This window comes from Eremothecium cymbalariae, chromosome 2 (genome assembly GCF_000235365.1).
Source record: "Eremothecium cymbalariae DBVPG#7215 chromosome 2, complete sequence".
Classification (NCBI taxonomy): Eukaryota; Fungi; Ascomycota; class Saccharomycetes; order Saccharomycetales; family Saccharomycetaceae; genus Eremothecium; species Eremothecium cymbalariae.
The window spans coordinates 1377972-1398885 of NC_016450.1; the positions used below are offsets into that span (position 1 = coordinate 1377972).

The 20914-nt window shown below is 40.8% G+C and overlaps 9 protein-coding genes, 3 non-coding genes and 1 further gene across 12 annotated transcripts, besides 3 other annotated features; 9 read left to right on the plus strand and 4 right to left on the minus strand.

Annotated features, from left to right (window-relative positions):
- Positions 1–98: 98 nt before the first annotated feature.
- On the plus strand, positions 99–1244 carry SCS7 (fatty acid alpha-hydroxylase; the record flags this gene model as incomplete). Its single annotated transcript, XM_003645187.1, has 1 exon — positions 99–1244. The coding sequence occupies one exon, from the start codon at positions 99–101 to the stop codon at positions 1242–1244; it is 1146 nt and encodes a 381-aa protein (XP_003645235.1).
- Positions 1245–2266: 1022 nt separating this feature from the next.
- Positions 2267–2437: a sequence feature (soloLTR fragment).
- Positions 2438–2547: 110 nt separating this feature from the next.
- Ecym_2713 lies at positions 2548–2618 on the plus strand. The gene has a single exon. It is a non-coding gene; the product is annotated as a tRNA-Gly (tRNA).
- A 128-nt stretch (positions 2619–2746) lies between these two features.
- Positions 2747–4993, plus strand: GCN20 (putative AAA family ATPase GCN20; the record flags this gene model as incomplete). Its single annotated transcript, XM_003645188.1, has 1 exon — positions 2747–4993. One exon carries the CDS (start codon positions 2747–2749, stop codon positions 4991–4993), a length of 2247 nt encoding a protein of 748 aa, XP_003645236.1.
- Positions 4994–5051: 58 nt separating this feature from the next.
- DIS3 (exosome catalytic subunit DIS3) lies at positions 5052–8018 on the minus strand (the record flags this gene model as incomplete). The annotated part of the gene is made up of 1 exon (XM_003645189.1): positions 5052–8018. The coding sequence occupies one exon, from the start codon at positions 8016–8018 to the stop codon at positions 5052–5054; it is 2967 nt and encodes a 988-aa protein (XP_003645237.1).
- Positions 8019–8658: 640 nt separating this feature from the next.
- On the plus strand, positions 8659–10437 carry TAT2 (aromatic amino acid transmembrane transporter TAT2; the record flags this gene model as incomplete). Its single annotated transcript, XM_003645190.1, has 1 exon — positions 8659–10437. The coding sequence occupies one exon, from the start codon at positions 8659–8661 to the stop codon at positions 10435–10437; it is 1779 nt and encodes a 592-aa protein (XP_003645238.1).
- Positions 10438–10872: 435 nt separating this feature from the next.
- UBP6 (ubiquitin-specific protease UBP6) lies at positions 10873–12324 on the plus strand (the record flags this gene model as incomplete). Its single annotated transcript, XM_003645191.1, has 1 exon — positions 10873–12324. One exon carries the CDS (start codon positions 10873–10875, stop codon positions 12322–12324), a length of 1452 nt encoding a protein of 483 aa, XP_003645239.1.
- A 173-nt stretch (positions 12325–12497) lies between these two features.
- Positions 12498–12959, minus strand: MIC19 (Mic19p; the record flags this gene model as incomplete). Its single annotated transcript, XM_003645192.1, has 1 exon — positions 12498–12959. One exon carries the CDS (start codon positions 12957–12959, stop codon positions 12498–12500), a length of 462 nt encoding a protein of 153 aa, XP_003645240.1.
- Positions 12960–13401: 442 nt separating this feature from the next.
- Positions 13402–13529: a sequence feature (similar to soloLTR).
- Positions 13530–13722: 193 nt separating this feature from the next.
- Ecym_2719 lies at positions 13723–13808 on the plus strand. The gene is given in 2 exon segments: positions 13723–13760; positions 13773–13808. It is a non-coding gene; the product is annotated as a tRNA-Tyr (tRNA).
- Positions 13809–14426: 618 nt separating this feature from the next.
- DCV1 (Dcv1p) lies at positions 14427–16463 on the plus strand (the record flags this gene model as incomplete). Its single annotated transcript, XM_003645193.1, has 1 exon — positions 14427–16463. One exon carries the CDS (start codon positions 14427–14429, stop codon positions 16461–16463), a length of 2037 nt encoding a protein of 678 aa, XP_003645241.1.
- Positions 16464–17285: 822 nt separating this feature from the next.
- Positions 17286–18367, minus strand: Ecym_2721 (the record flags this gene model as incomplete).
- Positions 18368–18926: 559 nt separating this feature from the next.
- Positions 18927–19051: a sequence feature (soloLTR fragment).
- A 192-nt stretch (positions 19052–19243) lies between these two features.
- On the plus strand, positions 19244–19344 carry Ecym_2722. The gene is made up of 2 exons: positions 19244–19279; positions 19309–19344. It is a non-coding gene; the product is annotated as a tRNA-Trp (tRNA).
- Positions 19345–19702: 358 nt separating this feature from the next.
- Ecym_2723 (uncharacterized protein) lies at positions 19703–20038 on the plus strand (the record flags this gene model as incomplete). The annotated part of the gene is made up of 1 exon (XM_003645194.1): positions 19703–20038. The coding sequence occupies one exon, from the start codon at positions 19703–19705 to the stop codon at positions 20036–20038; it is 336 nt and encodes a 111-aa protein (XP_003645242.1).
- A 158-nt stretch (positions 20039–20196) lies between these two features.
- On the minus strand, positions 20197–20664 carry APS1 (Aps1p; the record flags this gene model as incomplete). Its single annotated transcript, XM_003645195.1, has 1 exon — positions 20197–20664. The coding sequence occupies one exon, from the start codon at positions 20662–20664 to the stop codon at positions 20197–20199; it is 468 nt and encodes a 155-aa protein (XP_003645243.1).
- Positions 20665–20914: the final 250 nt, after the last annotated feature.

Genomic DNA, 20914 nt, shown 5'->3' on the forward strand with positions numbered 1-20914 from the left:
TTACGATATAAGTTATAGGACTTCACGCAGTTTACGATTTAGTAAAAAAATTTTTTTGGATATTTCTTCAGCGACTAATAAATTAGCTTTGGTAATATATGTCTTCTAGCTGCAAAACGTTACCTTTGTACTCTAAATCAGAGTTTGAAAAGCACGTTAAACCCAACCAGTGTTGGGTCAGTATTGATCAGAGGAAGATCTACAATGTTTCGAAGTTCTTGGATGAAAATCCAGAGGGATATCAATATGTTTTGGATCATGCCGGCCAAGATGTCACTCAGTTGTTAAAAGACATGCAGACCGATGAACCAACTGATTTAGCTCATCAGCTTTTATCCGATGCTTACTTGATAGGGTATTTGGCAACGAGTGAAGAGGAGAGGAAATTGTTGACCAACGCTAACCATGTTGTAGAAGTTAAGCCAGCCAACGGTAACAGGGTGGATTCAGGTTTTGTGAAGAAATTGCCAACAGAGGAGAAATTAGCCATTGCGACAGACTTTAAAACTGATTATGAGAAGCACCATTTTTTAGATTTGGACAAGCCTTTGTTTATGCAGGTGTTGTTCGGTAACTTTACGAAGGAGTTCTACATTGATCAGGTTCACAGGCCACGGCACTACGGGAAGGAATCTGCTCCCTTATTTGGTAACTTCTTGGAACCTTTATCTAAGACTTCTTGGTGGGTCATACCAATCGTCTGGTACCCGTGTGTCATTTATTACATCAGAACGGCTCTACTCAACATATCCACCCCTTTGGCTTTGTTTTTGTTTGGTGTTGGTGTCTTTGTATGGACATTAATTGAATACGGACTACACAGATTTTTGTTCCACTTTGATGATAGGATGCCCGAATCTAATATTGTCTTTACTCTTCATTTCTTACTACACGGTATCCATCACTATTTGCCTATGGATAAGTACAGATTGGTTATGCCTCCGGCCTTGTTCTTGGCCTTGTGTTACCCTTTCTACAAACTGGTGTTTTCTATTTTGCCTTACTACTGTGCTTGTGCTGGTTTTGCTGGAGGGTTATTTGGCTATGTGGGCTACGATGTCACGCACTACTTCCTTCACCATCGCAAACTACCACCGTTCATGAGAAAGTTGAAGAAATATCACCTAGAACATCATTACAAAAACTATGAACTTGGATTTGGTGTGACTTCTTGGTATTGGGACAAAGTGTTCAATACATACTTGAGTCCGACTGCACCTTTATCCAGGGCGAAATATGACTGAAAAATACCTAAATTTATCCCTAAATTATTCTCTAGCGCAACAATTTAGTGGTTTAATTAAAGCTTCTCTATAATCAATCATGTCGACATTATATTTTTAATCCTAATAATTTTACTTAAACATAACCAAATATTTTATATCCTTCTTATGATTGGTTATGTTAGATTACATTAATATATGCTGCGTATTAAAGGCAACTTCTTGCCACTTATAAATCAGTTGCTAACTTAATGGTTATTTTACAACATCGTATATCTCTGATTAATAATCCTTATATAAATTTATTTAATGTAAATATTAAATTGAAGAGAAGTAAACAACATTTTATTATTGCAAAATACGATGTGAATAATGAAATATATTAGGGCCATAACCTGAACATATAAGTTCGAATTGTATAGATCCACTATTCACATGAGATTGGTGCTTTGGTAGTTCGATCACCTTTTACGAACCCGACCGTCGTAGAACGCAATCAGCTTAAGTCACGTGATAGCTTGAGGTCTGGTCATCGCTACCCTGTTTCTCCTCCTCCACCAACAATTCAACCGCAGTGATCAGCTGCTCCGGACACAAAGCAGCTAAATGGACAATTTCGTACCTCGCGAAATTTGATGCCGGCGTAGTACGCGGTCCGTTATCGCATCCGCCATCGCCAGTGAAATGTGCCCAATGGTTAATACCACCTGTGAAAATATCGACATCACCTATACTCAACTGGTAAGTCTCTAGTGCAATCAACCCGGTGTTGTCTTTCCGCGGCATCATTTGTAGTCACAACCACGACTTCGTGGCCTGTGTATACGTCGATGTAACCTCTGGAGCCCATTTTATTAGCCACATGTGCAACTTGTGCAGCGACCATAAGAGCTTGGTCTGGTTGACTAGGCCAAGTATTCAATCGTGTTTCTGTTACACCTAACTCCGGTAAAGTGGAGGTGAAGCTGGCTGGTGAACTAATGCTTAATCGTAAGGTTAGCAATAATGCTTTGCTTGATAGATACCTATAAAATCTAGCATCTCTTTCCGCGGTTAATCTTAGTCTTAATTTAAGTCAGCGCGGCGCTACCAAATGTCGAGGCCACTAGTTGGGGTCACGTGCTGGCTGGAGTATCTCGTCACGTGCCCGCCAATACTTAGGTTGATGATCAGTTACCATTCTACAGTCTCTAATCTGGCTCAACTCCCTCTGCTCCTTGGTCTGGTATCTTGTATTCTAGCTTCTCTTTTGATTTTACGACATGTCACATGGGCATTCTGTAAAACGTGGATCTGGAACGGTTCAAAGCGGGTAGGAATTCCCGCGCAAGTGGTTTAGTGGTAAAATCCAACGTTGCCATCGTTGGGCCCCCGGTTCGATTCCGGGCTTGCGCATTTTTTGCAACCTGGTGCTGATGAATAAATAAGCTTATGAAAACTTTTCCGTAATTTAACATGAAATGCTCCATACACATGTCTGCATAGAACGAGCGATTCACTAAGTGATCAGCGAACTTTTTAGAATGTCAACAATTGGTTCCCAGGTGCGTCAAGCTGCCCCTGAAGTTGATACTACTGTTACAGATTATGTGATTGGTTACTTGAACCATTTGTCTGGCGCTACGTTGGATGCAATTCAAGCTAAACAGTTGGATTTGGATAGTGAGGTTGCTTTTATAGAAACGCTACTTGTTGATTCCGGAGCTATTCAAGAAAAAGTGGATAACCTGGTTAATCAGGTGAAGGAACGGTTATTCAACCAATTAAAGGAAAATCAGGCCAAGTTGGAGCTGACTGGTGATACTTCGAAACGGCTATTGGATATCAATGTTCTACAAAATCAGGACCAAAAGTCACATACTTTGGCAATATTCGGTGCCACTGGTGATATTGAACATACTGGGCGGAAGATAGAGACAAGGGTGGATTTGAAGAAGTTAAAGAAGGCTGAGGAGAAAATTGCCAAGAAGGTTGCAAAGAGAAACAATAAATTTGTTAAATACGAGGCTTCAAAGTTAATTAATGATCAGAGGGAGGAAGATTATGATACCTTTTATATGAAGATTAACCCGTTGGAGTTTGGTTCAGGAGCAGGCAAGTCCAAAGATATCAAGATCGATACCTTTGATTTATATGTTGGCGATGGTCAAAGAATTCTTTCTGATGCTCAACTGACGTTGGCTTTTGGCAGAAGGTACGGTCTAGTGGGTCAAAATGGTATTGGTAAATCTACACTGTTAAAAGCACTATCTAAAAGAGAACTAAATGTTCCAAAACATATTTCTATTTTACATGTCGAGCAAGAATTAAAAGGTGATGAGACTAAAGTTCTTCAGAGTGTATTGGATGCAGATGTGTGGAGAAAACAATTGCTAAGTGAAGAAAACAAGATAAATGAGAGACTCCAAGAGATTGAAAAATTAAGAACTGAATTTGATGAGGAGAGCTTGGAGGTTAAAAAACTGGATAACGAACGGGAAGATTTGGAATCGCATCTACAACAAATTTCTGATAAATTAATAGATATGGAATCTGACAAAGCAGAAGCTAGGGCTGCCTCTATATTGTATGGGTTAGGTTTCAGCACAGAGGCTCAACAGCAGCCAACAAATTCTTTCTCTGGTGGTTGGAGGATGAGACTTTCTCTCTCAAGAGCATTATTTTGTCAGCCAGACTTGTTACTATTGGATGAACCATCTAATATGTTGGATGTTCCTTCTATTGCATACCTATCTAATTATTTGAAGACATATCCCGCAACAGTGCTGGTTGTTTCCCATGATCGTGCTTTTTTAAATGAGGTCGCAACTGATATCATTTATCAACACAACGAACGTCTAGATTATTACAGGGGACAAGACTTCGACTCGTTCTACTCCACTAAAGAAGAACGTCGCAAGAATGCTCTTAGAGAGTATGAAAATCAAATGGCTTATAGAAAGCATTTGCAAGAATTCATTGATAAATATAGATATAATGCGGCGAAATCGCAAGAGGCACAATCCAGGATCAAAAAATTGGAAAAACTACCTGTGCTGGAACCCCCAGAAGAAGAAAAGTCCGTCAACTTTAAATTCGCAGACTGTGAAAAGCTATCGCCACCTATTATTCAACTTCAAGAAGTTTCATTTGGTTATGAAGACCAATTATTATTAAAGGACGTCAGTTTGGATGTTCAGATGGATTCTAGAATTGCCTTGGTTGGTGCGAACGGTTGTGGTAAGACTACGCTGTTGAAGATTATGATGGAACAATTAACACCTTTAAGTGGGTTTGTTTCGAGAAATCCAAGACTACGAATTGGTTATTTTACTCAACACCATGTCGATTCGATGGATTTAACGATGTCTTCAGTGGATTGGATGTCCAAAAATTTCCCCGGTAAAAGTGACGAAGAATACCGGCGTCATTTAGGTGCGTTCGGCATTACTGGTTCGCTAGGTTTGCAAAGAATACAATTACTGTCAGGTGGTCAGAAGTCTAGGGTCGCTTTTGCAGCCTTGTGTTTGAACAACCCCCATATTTTGGTTTTGGATGAACCTTCAAACCACTTAGATACAGCAGGTCTTGATGCCCTAGTAGACGCTTTGAAGGCCTTCTCCGGTGGAGTTTTGATGGTTTCACATGATATTTCTGTTATCGATAGTGTTTGCAATGAAATATGGGTCTCTGAGAAAGGTACTGTTAAGAGATTTGACGGCAACATATATGACTACAAGAATTATATTCTAGAAGCTGCAGATGCTGCAGGTGTTGTCAAAAGACATTAGTATAAGTGATCTGTGATTAAATATTTATTAAAGCTTTATACTTTATTCATGTTTTAGTCTATTTCAATAGCAGCTGGGCTTTACGCTTATTAGTAATAGGATCAAGAATCGATTTCACATGTATTTTAATCTTATCAAATACACGTATCTCCCTCGAAGAGCCTGACTTGTCTCGGAAAGATAGCTTGAATTCTTCTTCAACGAAATCAAGAGTCTGAAAGTCAGTGGTTAAGTTTTCAGCTAAAATCAATCCTTCAACTCCAAACTTTGGAACTAACACGGCAATACCATTGTTGAAGACCTTGATAACATATCCAGTTTCTATAGACTCATTATTTCTCATCACTTGTCCAACATGGTACTCTATACTTGCCCGGCCTGCAAATTGGGCATTTCTATGCCTCTTATTAATGTTTCTGCAGATAATCTCCATTTTTTGCTTATCTCTGTGTGATAAGTCCAAAGATTCATAACCAATTGCCGCAGCTAACTGTCTATGAGCAATAATGTCACAATAACGTCTAATCGGAGAAGTGAAATGAGTGTAGATATCAACAGCCAAACCATAATGACGAAAGTCAGAATAAGAATAGGCACCTGAATAAAAATACTGGGCTGCCATCATGCACCTAGTAGACATAATACGAACTAAAGTATTAAAATATACGTCATCAGAGTCCACACAGCGGTCCAAAGAGTCCGCCAATGCCTTGGACGATTCTAATGAGATCGACATGTTTTTCCTTACTTGCAGCATTTCATTCAAACTTTCAAAATTAGTTGAAGGTGGGGCAGCATGCCTTCTTAACATCGCAGTTTGTGGGAAAGAATCGTAGATTTTTCTAGCCACTGAGATGTTAGCTAACAACATAAATTCTTCAACTAAAGAATTGGTAGACAGTAACTTCTTGATTTCAACTTCACTAGGGTCAGATGTTTCGCTATCCATATGTACTTTGACTTCAGGTGAAGCCAAATTTAACGCACCGGCATCGAGCCTCTTTTGCTTTAGTTTCTTAGACAATTGCAACAGAGCTCGCATACCCAACGTCAACTCATCATTCTGGTTAGGATCATCAATTCGAAGCTGTGCTTGTTCATACGAAAATGCCTCTCTGGATCTAATAACCGATTTAGTGAACTCAACACTAACTATATTAGCATCATTATCCAGTTCCCAAATGACAGAAAATGCAAACCTGTCAACGGACGCTTTTAGGGAACATAGGTCAGTACCTAGCAACATTGGCAGCATATCGATACGTTTATCGACTAAATAAACGGAAGTAGCCCTTGAAGCACCCTCCGCATCTAAAGCCGTGTTTGGCTTTACAAAGTGGGTGACATCTGCAATATGCACACCAACCTCCCAGTTCCCATTGATGAGCTTTTTCGCATGTAGGGCGTCATCAATGTCAACACATCCTGGAGGATCGATAGAGCATATTAACTTGTCCCTCATATCACGCCTCTTGGCCAACAATGGATCTTTAGCAATAGCATCAGCATCTTGCAAATCAACGGGAGCTTTCCAATCATGGCCTTCAGAGGGCAAACACTCTAAGACCTTCTTAGAAAAAGGTCTATATTCCACATCATGCTCAAGTAACAACGATTCAGTTTCTGCCTGAGCAGATTCTATCTCTCCCAGCTCTCTAACAAAATGGCCCAGTGGATATCTGTAGGTTGCTGGCCAGCTGTCTAGAGAAACTACTATTCTTTTATTCAACAATTCTTTCGCGCGTCTCGTACGTATCCTAATCTTTGGTAAACATTTATCCATTAAGATAACAAAAACATTTTGTGTACGGCCGTTTTGCAGATCTACAGAGCTGGAAGCAATTTGGCCAACATATGGTCTCCAAGATCTCCTGGTGATAGCTACAATCCTGGCTGTCGGTTGAATCTTTTTCGTCTTCTGTGCTTGAATTGCGTCCTGAATAAGCAATCTACGCTGCTTGTCTGAGATTATAACAGAACTAGAATCCTGCGCTCCACCTCCTGAATCATCATCTGGGTTTTCATTAACATTGTAATGTTCAGAATCCAAGGTAACACTCGATGGTGCCTTCCACTCACTTTTAGCAAGCAACTCAACAACAACTAGGTCTCCATTAAAAGCTCTATTCAAGTTTTTTTGGCCCACGACTAAGACAGGTTTCGAAAAGTTTGGCAACGAAATAGAGCCCTCTAGGAAATTATATTCAGAGATCTGAATCACACCTTGGTACAGAGATCCATTTTTCAAACCACCCATAATTCTTGATGTTGTATAATATTCGGGGAAATTAAATTCTGACCTAGCCTCCTGATCTTCATCAATATTCACAGAGGAGTCCATGTTAGGAATTGAATCTTTGAGTTCATCACAGTTAGGAAGCAAATCAACATATCCTGGTAACGATTTGGCTACCAGCCCCTCTTTCAACGCCACCTCACGATTGAGGCGATCATTCGTCACAAGAATCACGGTTATCCCATGTTCCTTTAAATGCTCACTATACCATGCAACAGTCTTCCTAATCGCTCTATCATTTCGGTCGTTGATCGACTCATCCTTCTGGCGATCAACAAAGGTAGCCTCATTGAACTCATTGTGGAACACAATAAACCTCTTGACATCATCACTGTCCCGACACAAAGTTCTCAATCGAGTATACACAGGATAAGACTTGTTTCGCACTTCCTCTAAAACAATCTGAGGCACAATCACATCAAAAAAGCACTTTGGGTTCTCCAACAAATCAATTGCCTGCAGTGCTACATTGGTATCCACCACCACATAATGTTTCCCAACCCCTTTCAAAGACAACGGTGTTTCCGACAGAACAAATCGAGGCAATTCATTCACTGCATCTGGTACAACAATCTCATTGCATTCATCACATGCTCTTGATAAACATGGAATATCATTTCTCAAATAGTGTTCACGCACAACCTTCGTAGCACCTCCATTACGTGATCTGACAAATACTTTCTGTGTGACGGTAAGCCCTTCCGAAAGTCTCTTTTTAATAATTGTCATAAATACCGTCACTGTCCCTTAGATGTATATATACACATATATATGCATATATCTACTGGACTATTCTCAAAGTTTGAGTATACATTTAGAGTTAGCCCAATCTCATCTCTCGTTCGTTCAAAATTTGCCATTTCGTCCTTCGTGATACTAGGTCATGTGACCTGGATATTTAGGCAAATTGTGATTACATAATCTGCATACTGTACATATAGAATCGTATATATATATTATGCAGATAGTATTTATCTAACGGTCTGATTCTGCGGGCGCATACAACAAAATATTAATATGTCCTAGTTATATCGTTGAACTGCACCAATGCTGACGTTGGAAATCTCGAGAACCGAGCTCATGCATGTAGGGCTTACTTAAAGACTCAGTTGGATTTTCAGATCATACGGCAATATGTTACGTAACGTTTCTTTTTATAGGCTCTGAATAGGAATGGAGAAAGAACGTTGTATTAATGTGACTAAATGATCCTACGATGTAAGAGCAGTTGTTTGGGAAGTTATATTTATAGATAGCTAGTTATCATATAGGAGTTTTTTGTGTTGTTAAAGGTTGGAGTTCGTTCACGGAGTTGTGGTGACAGTAAATACTAAACTAGCGTCAGAGGGTAAAAGGCCGGGTTATTGAGATGACCGATAGAAACTTGGCAATGGAGATGGATATTGAGCGCAAGGGCAGCAGTAGTACAGAGACATGTTCTGATTCTAAGTTGAATACAAAATCCCATAATGAATATACGTATGAGTCTGGGAAGTGTAGCCTGCTAAATGGAAGTACAGAAGAAAGGAAGAGAAATGTGGTGCAGCGGGTTATTGATTCATTTAAACCGCCAGTTGATGGATCTTTTGATCCAAGCAACATGAAGAGAGCGTTAAAATCTCGACATTTGATTATGATTGCTATTGGTAGTTCTATTGGAACTGGTCTTTTTGTGGGTTCTGGGAAGGCGTTGGCTACGGGAGGTCCCCTTGCGTTAATAATTGGGTGGACTCTTGCGGGCACGCAGATGATTGGCACGATTCATGGTCTTGGTGAGCTTACGGTTAGACTTCCCGTTGTGGGTGCGTTTGCAGATTATTCTACCCGATTTTTAGATCCAAGTGTTAGTTTTGTGATATCATCTATTTATGTGATGCAATGGTTCTTCGTATTACCTTTGGAAATTATTGCTAGTTGCATAACGATGAGGTTTTGGACGCAGTCGGTCGACCCAATAATTTGGGTTGCTTTATTTTACACAATGATTGTGTCTATCAACCTGCTTGGCGTGCGTGGGTTTGGAGAAGCTGAATTTATCTTTTCTTCGGTAAAAGTAATTACCATCTGTGGTTTCATTATACTGTGTATTGTATTAATTTTAGGTGGTGGACCTACACACCAATATGTGGGTAGTCGGTACTGGCACGACCCGGGTCCCCTAGCAAATGGTTTCAAAGGAGTTGCGGCGGTCATGGTAACTGCTTCATATTCGTTGGGTGGGTCTGAGATGACTTGTTTGGCATCTGGCGAAACTGATCCCAAAGAACTCCCCCATGCTATTAAACAAATATTTTGGAGAATCCTCTTCTTTTTCTTGGTGTCGCTCACTCTAGTTGGTTTCCTTGTTCCATACACTAACGAGAACTTGCTGGGTGGTTCTAGTGCTGAAAACTCCCCCTTCGTCCTCGCTTTGTATCTCCATCACGTCAAAGTTGTTCCCCACATAGTTAATGGTGTCATTTTGGTCAGTATCCTAAGTGTAGGCAACTCCTGTATCTTCGCATCAAGCAGAACCCTGTGTTCCATGGCACATCAGGGGCTTATCCCGCATATTTTTGGTTACGTCGACCGTGGAGGCAGGCCACTAGTTGGCATCCTAGCCAATTCCATCTTTGGACTTCTGGCCTTTTTGGTCAAGTTCAGTTCCATATCTAATGTGTTTTCATGGTTGATGGCTATTGCAGGCTTGGCAACATGTGTGGTTTGGTTGAGCATAAACGTATCCCATGTTCGCTTCAGATTGGCAATGAAAGCTCAAAACAAATCTTTGGATGAGCTGCAGTTCGTTAGTTCAGTGGGTGTGTGGGGATCCGTATATGCAGGCGTTTTGAATTTTTTAACCCTTGTGGCCCAATTCTACATTGCATTATGGCCAGTGGAAGGTTGGAAGGACTCTAAATCGCGTGCAGAGGCATTTTTCAAAAACTACCTCTGTGCATTGATCCTAATTGCCATGTTTGCCGCTCATAAATGTTACTTCCGAATTACCACTGGAAAATGGTGGGGCATTAAGAAACTAAGTGAAGTCGACCTCGATACAGGAAGGGTAAATATTGATATTGAGATCATCAAAGAGGAAGTTGCCGAAAGAAAGAAATTCCTCCGCAATAAAGCTTGGTACACAAGGTACTATTACTATTGGTGTTAAAAGAATTGCATACATAGACTTCAGTCGGATGTATTGAAGCCTTATATATATATAACATTAATAATCTCAATACTATACATATGCAGACAATAATACACACTAATTCGTGTATAAATATACTGCTTGGTCGTGTTTTATGTACGCTAACGTTAATAGTAAGTTCCTGTTGTTAGTGATGTTTCTTTCGTTTATAATGATATTTGAACTTCCAATTTTGCCACCCTTTTATAAAATGGTTGGTTGGTATTAGAGACTCGTGCCATGTTCTGATGATTGATCGATATCTAGTTTGCTTGAGTACTAATAAGGAGTAATGAGCGATTTAGAATGTATGTTAAATTTTGCATTTAGTTTTTGGAATGCTATTTTTGAAAGGGACAAGATTTTGAAGATAGGAATGTCATTGTAAGAATAACATGAGTACTAACATTGTGAATGTCAGTTAATATCAAACATGCAGGCAAGGTTTATCCTATGAAATTGTCTGCAACCACAACAGGGGCAGATTTAAGGGAATCAGTAGAGAGATTAGTCCAAATTCCTAGCAGCAGACAAAAATATATGATAAAAGGTGGATTGATAGATGATGTTTTGGTTAGCGATGTGATCAAACCGGGTGCGAATGTGATGTTATTAGGTACACCTGATAAAGATCTAATAGTCAAACCCAAAAATACTGAGAAATTTATCGAGGATTTGGATAAGAATGAACAGGGACAACATCTGAGCAAAATGCCAATGGGCATTGCGAATCTTGGCAACACTTGTTACATGAATGCGACATTGCAGGGATTGTTTCGCATTGATCCGTTGCGGGAACAAGTCCTGGAATTTGATGAGAAGCGTGCTATAAAAGAAGGCGTTGACACCTATCATGCCCAGCTTGTGCGTGAACTCAAGGTCACATTTCAAAAATTGAAAGACAGAAAGGGAGAGAATATTACCCCGCTATTATTATTGGAGATTCTAAGGAGAGTATTCCCACAGTTTTCAGAGACAGACCCACAGGGAGGGTTCTACAAACAGCAGGACGCCGAAGAGTTATTTACACAGTTATTTCATACTTTGAAGACAGTATTTGGGAGCAAACTAATGGATAACTTTCAAATTGACTTCAGGACCACTTTGCAGGATACTACGAACGAATCAGACGTCATTGAGAAGGTTGAAGACGATTTGAAGTTACAGTGTCATATTACTGGTGCGACTAATTTTATGAAATCTGGTATTAAAGAATCCTTAAGAGAAAATATAACAAAACGTTCTGAACTAACTGGTGCTAGTTCCACTTACAGCGTTGAGAAGAAGATTACCAAATTACCAGCTTATTTAACTGTGCAGTACGTTCGTTTTTTCTGGAAGAAGTCCACTGGCAAAAAATCCAAAATCTTGCGCAAGGTCCAGTTCCCATTTCAGCTTGACGTCGCTGACCTTTTAGACTCCGACTACGCCCAAGAAAAGATCAAAGTCAGAGATGCTATCAGAGAAGTCCATAAAGAGCGTGTAGATGAGAATGCAGAAGTAAAACGCGCTCAGGAAAACGTTTCTTCCCCCTCGGCAACACAAGCGTTGGCGTCTATTTCTTCCACGGCAGAGAGTAGAAACGAACGCTGGGCGACCGAGGTTAAGGCCCTGTCTCCCCCTGATCTACGTCCAGGTGAAAATCCTTCCTGCATTTATGATCTTATTGGTGTCATTACCCATCAAGGGGCTAACTCTGAATCTGGTCACTATCAGGCCTTCATCAGAGATGATGCCGATGAGAAATGGTACAGGTTCGACGACGATAAAGTCACTGCAATCGAAAAGGAAAAGATAGAGTCTCTTGCGGGTGGTGGTGAAAGCGATAGTGCTCTCATCCTTATATATAAGGGACTTGGCTTATGAGGATTGTCGTTCCGCCCGCTTTACTAGTATACGCCGCTACCGCTTCCAGGCAACACGCAGAAGTTATAATAAAACTGTTAACCCACTACTACACATATACACAAACACTCATCATACCTATATACATATACGCGCACGTACATATCCCTCTTCGACACTTTTGCCTTTTCACATCACAAAGCAGCCCGTTTGAAAGCCTCCATCTCCTCGAAACAGTTCAAGGGGCGGCCCCGGTTCACAGCGAGGCACGAGCGCACCTGCTCCCTCGCATCCGCCAATGCACTCGCCTCATTCTGCTTCCCATGCCCCTCCAACTGATCCATCCGCTTCTGCAGCTCTACCACCTTAGCTCCAACCTGCTGTGACGACAACGTCTGCAACCTCTCAGCCTTGTTATCCTCAGCAAGCAACGCCTCCTTCAAATTTAACTCAAACTTTCGCAAAACCTCCTGCTCCCGCTGCGCAAACCGCTGTGAAACCTTCTCCTCCAAAAACTTATCATTTAACTGCTGCCTCGTAAAGTCTGTCTCTTTCGTACTAACCAATTGGCTTAGCAATCCCGGTGAAAGATTCACTGGCGTCGTAGGGGTAAACACCTTGGTCTCCGTCACAACCTGTCTGTTGAACAATCCCATCTCAATGAAAACAGTATAACGCCCCTCTTATGTTTGTGACTACCACCTAGTCTCTTCTGTGTCTTACTTGACATAGCAGAGAGGGGACAAGTGCCATAATAAACCCAGTGTGCTTTTTATCTATTTCATTGGCTCAAATCAAGAGCGGCAAATTTTTCCCTCTTTCTGGATCACGTGCATAGCACGTGATACCTCCACTGATCCCTAGTAGATATATAGCGTTCCATCACACATCCTCCACAGAACAACACCCTGTCATATACATATAATATATATATATATATTACAGCCTGTCACTGCTCTCTGACCTTCTGATTCCGCGATTCCACCAGAGATATGTTGTCGACGGCCACTAGTTGAGGTCACGTGCCAGCTAATACTTCGGTTGATGATCAGTTACTGTTTATATAGCCTCTAATCCGGCTCAACTACCCTTTTGATCTAGCTGGGGTCATCTTATATACTTTTCTGTTGTCCTACTTAAGCTCTCTTACTTAATTGCTATGCAGATTCCTAGCCGATAACAGCTCAATGGTTATCTTGACACTTCTAACAACTCTGATTCGCTGTTATACAATGGTTATCATCTTCATAGTCTCCTAACGACTCTGATTCGCTGTTTCTTTGTCTTGTTATCGTGACTATCAAGATGCTTCTTAGTCTGATCATCATAACTGCCGAGATGCTCTTTTGATTTTACGACAGTCACATGCCCTCCATCTACACTTAAATACGAACAATCCTCCGCAGACACAGAAGTTCCTCTCGGTAGCCAAGTTGGTTTAAGGCGCCAGACTGTAATTGCAAACTGTGATCTGGAGATCGGGTGTTCGACTCACCCCCGGGAGACTTTTTTCTAAAAAATTTCCAATGGCCAAATCCAGTCTTTCGCCGCGGCGCGCAGAAGGGCAGGTAATATATTTTGGTAGCCAGCCAAGTAGCCAGCGCGGGTTTCTTTTGATGATTAGCTGGGCTTGTCTCTTATCAGTTTCCTTCCAAGAATATATAGGCTGATTGGCAGCTATCTAAACTAAAGGTGGTTATTTATTACAGCTTCTGTCTCGTAATTGATTGATGTATGTTCCAGGATTAGGAAACTAAAGAAAAAAAATAGTTTCGCTTTGTTGCGTTATTAACTAGGTGTTGAGAAAGACTGACAGAGTTGTTGATTGCAACTTGTTAACAGTTGTTTTAAAAAGGGTTTTCTACAAGCAGTGAGCAATTAATTAAGTTTTAAAGCTGAACTTTGCTTTTAAGATTGAAAGAGAAATAAGTAAAGAGCAGGAGACGAAGAGAGAGAGTTTTTTTAAGTAAGAGAGCTATAAGGTAACTTGGTTATAGGTAATATAGGGACGCAAGATTAGCAAAAGTTAGTATCAAGAGAAGAAAAAGCAGCAGAAGTAGAAGAGGAAGCAGCAGGTGAGGACTTTTTTCTTGCAGTTTAGCAAAATTCGGAAAACGAAAATAATGGGACGATCGTTTAACTTTGGGTTATCAGGGTTGATATGGGTGGTGCAGGTAATCGTGTTGGGTATTCTAGTAATATGTTGTATTACAGCGCCAGTAATTTCGCGGTTGGGCTTTTCTAAATACCAAGATGTGACGTATGGAGTGTTTGGCTATTGTAGTAGGGATGGTAAAGAGTGTTCCTCAGCGTCGGCTAATTATCATGCGGAGAGACTGAGTGATAATGGCGATTGGAGGTTTGGGAATGGGTTGCGATCAAAGTTGTCACCGATTTTGTTAGTAGCTCCGATAGCTGCTGGGTTTACTCTATTAGCGATTTTGTCCAATTTTACTTCTCAATTTCGGGTGGTCAACCGTCATGCGGGAATATTTGTGAGCAATCTATTGTGGACAGGGCTTGCATTTCTTTCGTCTGCGTTACTATGCGTTGTGGTGTGGCTCTTGTTTTGGCCGCATCTTACGTGGTGTGCCTACTTATTGGTAGCAGCAGCGGCAATCCATTTGGTATGCATTCCCTTAACATATCTAGCCCACTCGCAAGTCTCTCAGGACTATGATGATGAAGATGTGAGTGGCCTGAATGGCGGAGTCTCACGTCACAAGTACTTGGAACAGGAGGAAGATTTTTCAAACGCCTTCAACGTCAATGAATTTCAAAGAACCGCGGCTGACCGAGATTTACCGCAGCCAGGCTACTATAAGGCGTCACAAGGAGGAGGAAGTGCTGTTTCTGGGTCCTCCAAAACAGAATTTTCGGGTATGTACCCAGTGCCAAACCAAACTCCTCCACAATCATACTTGAGGTCGAATCCGGCGGTGACAAATAGACGCAGTTACATTAGTAATGAGAGTTCACACAGCACTAGAGATCCGCCAGTAATGGCAGCACCATACCCCTTATCTTCCTCGGGTTCACTGGCACAAACAGGATCTTCTCAGAATGTATTCGCAGATCGTGTCGGTGCAAGCGCCGTCACGGCGCCCTATCCCGTTACATCCGGAGTTGGCGTGGCTGGTCAACAACGCAATTATCAGGGGAGCGGTGGTCAAACAGGCCCTGGTGTGGCTGCTCCTACAGGCAATTCTAAATACTATGCCAACAGCTATAATGGTCTTCAGCCCTCCCAGCCTTACTCAGCGATTAACAACCCTAGCTTAGTGGCAGGAGGTTCTAGCAATAACCTTGCCGACGGGAGTAGGTCCCAGTTAAGTCATCTTCAGAGGCAAGCTAGTCCAGTACTACCATCTGCCGTCAATGGCCCCGGTGGTTTAAGGAGCGGGGTTTCTGATGGAGCTTTCACACCTTCATCTTCTAACTACGATGCTCAAACAGCTTCGGCAAAAGTGAGGAATATACATCATCCGAATTACGTTTCCAATGCCGGTGGACCTCCAGGTGCTCATTCTAAAGCGCCCCCGGTCCCTGGATTGCCTTCGAAGGTTGACTATCCTCTCCAGGATTTTGATGACGAAGAATTCGTCCGGCAAAACACTATAGACCCTGAAGAACGGCCACCAGTTGAAGATGACGATGGAATCAAGGATGACGGGTCCGACTTTACATCGGTGTCTCAGAGGGGCGTTAATCCTGGCTACTTTGTTGGTAAACAGGCTCCTTATCCGATTCAACACTATTCGGCACCACCTTCCCAACAACAGCAGTACTACCAGGATCCAAAAATAGGGCCCTATAATCAACCAAACACACCAATTTCTAGTGGGCAGCCACAGTACTTGTCTCAGAGCTATCCTAGCCAGCAGCAAAGCGGATATTACTCTGCACCTCTGGGACCAGCACAACATAGAGATCCGGATCACTCCGACATATTGTTACAAAATAATCCGGATTTCATGGTAGGTGGTGCTGCTTCTAACAAAGCCACGAAATTTGGCAGCCAAAAATCTCCTGTACAAGGTGCTTCTTCACCAAACCCTCAAGGACTCTATTACAGACCCGCATACAAGAAAAGAATTCAAAAGCAGAAAAATATGACAGCTGCTTCTATGAGTAGGGATAGTCCGTATGGCGGTAGATAATATCCCTCTTTGTTTTGTTGTAATAATACAGTGTTGCAATTGTAGTAAAGGCTGTTTTGCTGAATAAACCGACGACCTTTTCAACACTGGACGACTGAAAATCCGAAGATGATTAAATCGAAGTTGAAGTTGCAAAAAAGACAAAAGGCGGACCTTTAAAATAACGAAACAGGGATGTTATAATTTTTTATTCTATACCATACTCATTGGGATATCTTATTCGGACTACTTTTTGCTCACCTTTCCACTGTAATAATACTACTACTACTACTACTACTACTATTATTATTATTATTATTATTATTATTATTAACTTTTATTATTATTATTATTATTATTATTATTAACTTTTATTTTCATGTAGTTTTTGTTAAACTTCTGTAATTACCCTCTCGATTTATATTAAGAGGAAATTACTTCTATAAAAAAGTATTCGTCAATTATGGTTCTCGTGATCTTAAAAAGTGAAGAAATTCGCTCATGTGTTTACTTATATGCAGCGTAGTGAGCGCTTCTTTGTTATTCGTAGTACTTATTATATTATACTGTATTTTTTCAATTTAAAGTCATTATTTGTTTGAAGGTTTCCGGGCTAGAGAGAAGAAAGACGTAAACCCTGTAATCCAGTCTAAACTAATATTCAAGTTCGTTTTTATATCCATGATTATCATGGCCTCTTCTATTCTCTATCACCCGCTTACACGCAATTTTTAAGTAGCTACCCATCCGCTTAAGAACAACCTTGCAAGTAAAGATGCGTTCCCATCATTGCGTGACCACAAAAACGATGTAGTCCCTGGTACTCCATACGTCTTGAAAAACTTATATTACTTTGGCAGTAGGGGCCCCTGTATCTTCGGCAGTTTTTTCCGTACTTTTAGAGTTATCACTGGTGGCTCCACTGCCATGAGGTTTCAACATTACGAAGAAGAATAGACATAATACTACTAGAGACAATAGAAGAATAAACTTACATTTTTGGGATCTCTTTTGATAACTGGTGGCCTGATTCAGCTCACGCTGTGCTTGTTTCAACTCAATGTTGGTGTTTTCTAAGTTGTAATCAATCCTGTCGATCACAGTACCCTGATCAATGATCAAAGCTTGCATTTCCCTAAATATAGTACTAACCTCCAGCACGCCCTTAGCTAATTTTGTAATTTCCTCATCTCGTTGTTCGAGAAACCTAGTATTCTTGTGTTTTTGTCGCTGCTTCATTAATGTTTGCCTTGAATAGGAGTCCATCTCTTGTTGGTCTTCTTGTTGTTCTTCTTCCTCTAGTAACAATAAGTTCTCTTGGTCAGTATCCACCGATGGCAGCGGCTTGAAATCATCATTGTTCAAGAACTTCAAGTAGTTATTCTGCATCACCCTAAACTTATTACTTGAAGCCTGAATTTTACCCGCATATATCTTGCAGCAATTATCAAGCAACACCAAGTCCCCCTTCTGCAACTGCTTCCCCTCACAAAACTGCGTGTCCTTTGTCGTCTGCAACTTCTTCATAACTGAATAACATCGCTGGAAGTTCGATATAATCCGATAAGAAGTCTCCTCAATAAGCTTCTCATCTTGAGTCTTATCTTCAAACCCAGGAAGCGCATTCTTCCGGTACAGCTTGGTCAATTGGATCATATTTGAATCATTCTGTAGCAACAGATTATCGATCTCATGATTCAGATTAAAAAATTCGGAGGCAACGCCCCCACGTTACTCCTCAATATCTCAATCATAGGATGGCTCTCCGCATCAGGTCCCTCTTCAAGATCTTCCGCATTTTCAGGGTCAAGAAACGGGTCACTGGCATCTCCAAACGTAGTCCGGTACCCCGATTGGCGTCTTGACCTCTGGTGGGGGAAAGTTCGATGATACGAAAGGAATAGGTTCGTTCTATCTCTGTACATCTATATATGATTTCCGGCCTTCTATGCACCATACCATGCGTTGGTCTAAACTAAGCGAACAAGTGTTTGGAATTGTTTTATCATCTCTCTCTCCACCATATTCAAGAATAGAGGAACTGACTAGTCTTCCCTTTTAGAAAAACTGCGCGAGAGAGCTTTCCAGGGTAAGATTTACCTCATAGACACCCAACAACAGAGGCCGTATGATACGTGCATGTGTACGTTCTTGTGCTGTTTTTTTATTTCTAGACTGTTGCGCATTAGTCGCCACACCAAGACCATACTTGAGAAGTGTGACCGTCAATACTTACTTACATCTACGTTCTGTTTCCATGGCTCCCTCGAGCCATGGAAACAGAACCACGACTACTGCTACTGGGCTTCGCCTAGCTAATACATATGTCTAATCACCACTGCACGCCAAGCCACGAGCTGCAGCTAGTTAACTCTTGGCCTACTTGCAGCGGCAGGAAGCCGCTGCTCTGTTCTCCCTATCCACTCACTCTTCACCATTGCCTCGACACTCAGCAGATGGCACTGTCGAGGCCACTAGTTGAGGTCACGTGCCAGCTAATACTTAGGTTGATGATCAGTTACTGTTTATATAGTCTCTAATCTGGCTCAACTACCCTCTGGGGTTCTAGCTGGACCTAGCATCTAATCTAATCTAGCTAGCTGGGTCTCACACTGATACATCATTGTGGGTTTCACGCTGGCATCCTCACAGTGACTATCAGCCTCATATCCGCCTGACAGCTCTGATACGCTGCTTCTTAGCTTGGTTGTCGCTGTCCACTAGCTTCTCTTTTGATTTTACGACATATTATATCATTATAAGTTACAATATATACCAGTAAGGTGGCTTCTGCAACAGATGAAGCGGTGGCTCAATGGTAGAGCTTTCGACTCCAGTTAGATCCTGGAAATTTCCGGAGACTGCAATCGAAGGGTTGCAGGTTCAATTCCTGTCCGTTTCATTCTTTTTGAATCATATATATAAAAATACCATATAGATGGCTGATATGCTATAATATGATTATCATTGTGATCATTTGCTGGAGGGGTTGTATCTGTTAGCTTGGTTGGTTAGTTAACGTTAACGGTACGACGGTTACTAGACCGACTATTATATCCGGGTAATAAGGTTTTTAATATCGGACACCTTTTATCAAGAATACTGGTGAAAACTGATGATGATGATAGAGATATACTGATACTCAAGTTTATTGTATTTAAAGTCTTACTCGAGGATTCTTAACTTCGCTACTAGCTTGCTTATTTGATCTATAGGTTAGTTGTATCGAGGGATATTCAAAGTTTGTCAAGGATTTGAAAATGTCCAGAGCATCATTAGGACAGGTGATGAGGCAGTTCCACAGCACATATAAGAGAGCTGTTCATATTAAGAGATGGTCTGAATTATCAAATGCTGATAGAAAACAGTTTATTACGAACTATGTGAATCTTTATAAGGAAAAACATCCTTGTAGCAAAAGCAATGTTATGTATAAGTCACTTGCGAGCGATATGGATGTATATGATGATACCCCATATGTTTTTGGAATCCTTTATAATGAGATTCGGTCGGTGCATCTTGGACAGTCTACAGATAATCAAAAGGGTTCAGGACCTATGGGGGATCTAGACTTCGCTAAGCTCTTATACAACTAGATTCTCGTATCTTTCATATATTGCTGGTTTGAATGGGTAACTAACATGTATATGGTCTTCCACAAATTACAACACAAAATTAAACTGTATATAAATAATTTGTTACGTATCCAATAGGAACTTTTTGGTAATTCTCTTTACGTTATATTTGTACTAAGTCAACTTAACACCTTTTCCAAGCTATCATTGGATTCTACAGAATCCATAATTGCCATGCTTGTCAAGATAGAAGTCTTACTGGATTCCACAAATGCCCCGTCACACATAATTAACTCATCCAGTATGTTGTATGCCCTCGAGAAGTTAAATATAATATCCAATTCGCACACATTTCCAAAATAGCGGTCCATAGATTCTACAAATCTATGTATTATTTCCAATGTCAATAGCTCATTGTCTTCAGGACTTATACCGCAAATGAAAAACAAGCTAGCATATCTTTTGTAGACAATTTTATGATCCTGGTATTCGAGGATATTGCACATTCTTGGTTTTCTCGACAAAACCGTAGTGGTGATTTCTCTTAGTATTAGGGCCTTTTCCCTCTGATCGTAAGAACGATACCATCTGATTAACCTTACTTTCCCTTGTCTTGAGAGGAGAAGTAGATATTTAATTTTAGACATGTTAACCAATTCTCTGCAGCTTTTATTCCGACTTCAGTGAGGCTATTTGACAGACCCTTCTATTTGATATGAAGGATCCTGTACAGCAGAAATGATGGTCATAATTATGATTACTTTGGGTTCAGAGTTAGCTAACACCTGCAAGTTACATGTATCATTGATCACGAAACTTACAATATGCTGAGAATGAATGAATAGATTAGCATTGACAGCTAATCAACATAGTTATAATACATAGTTGCTACTTATG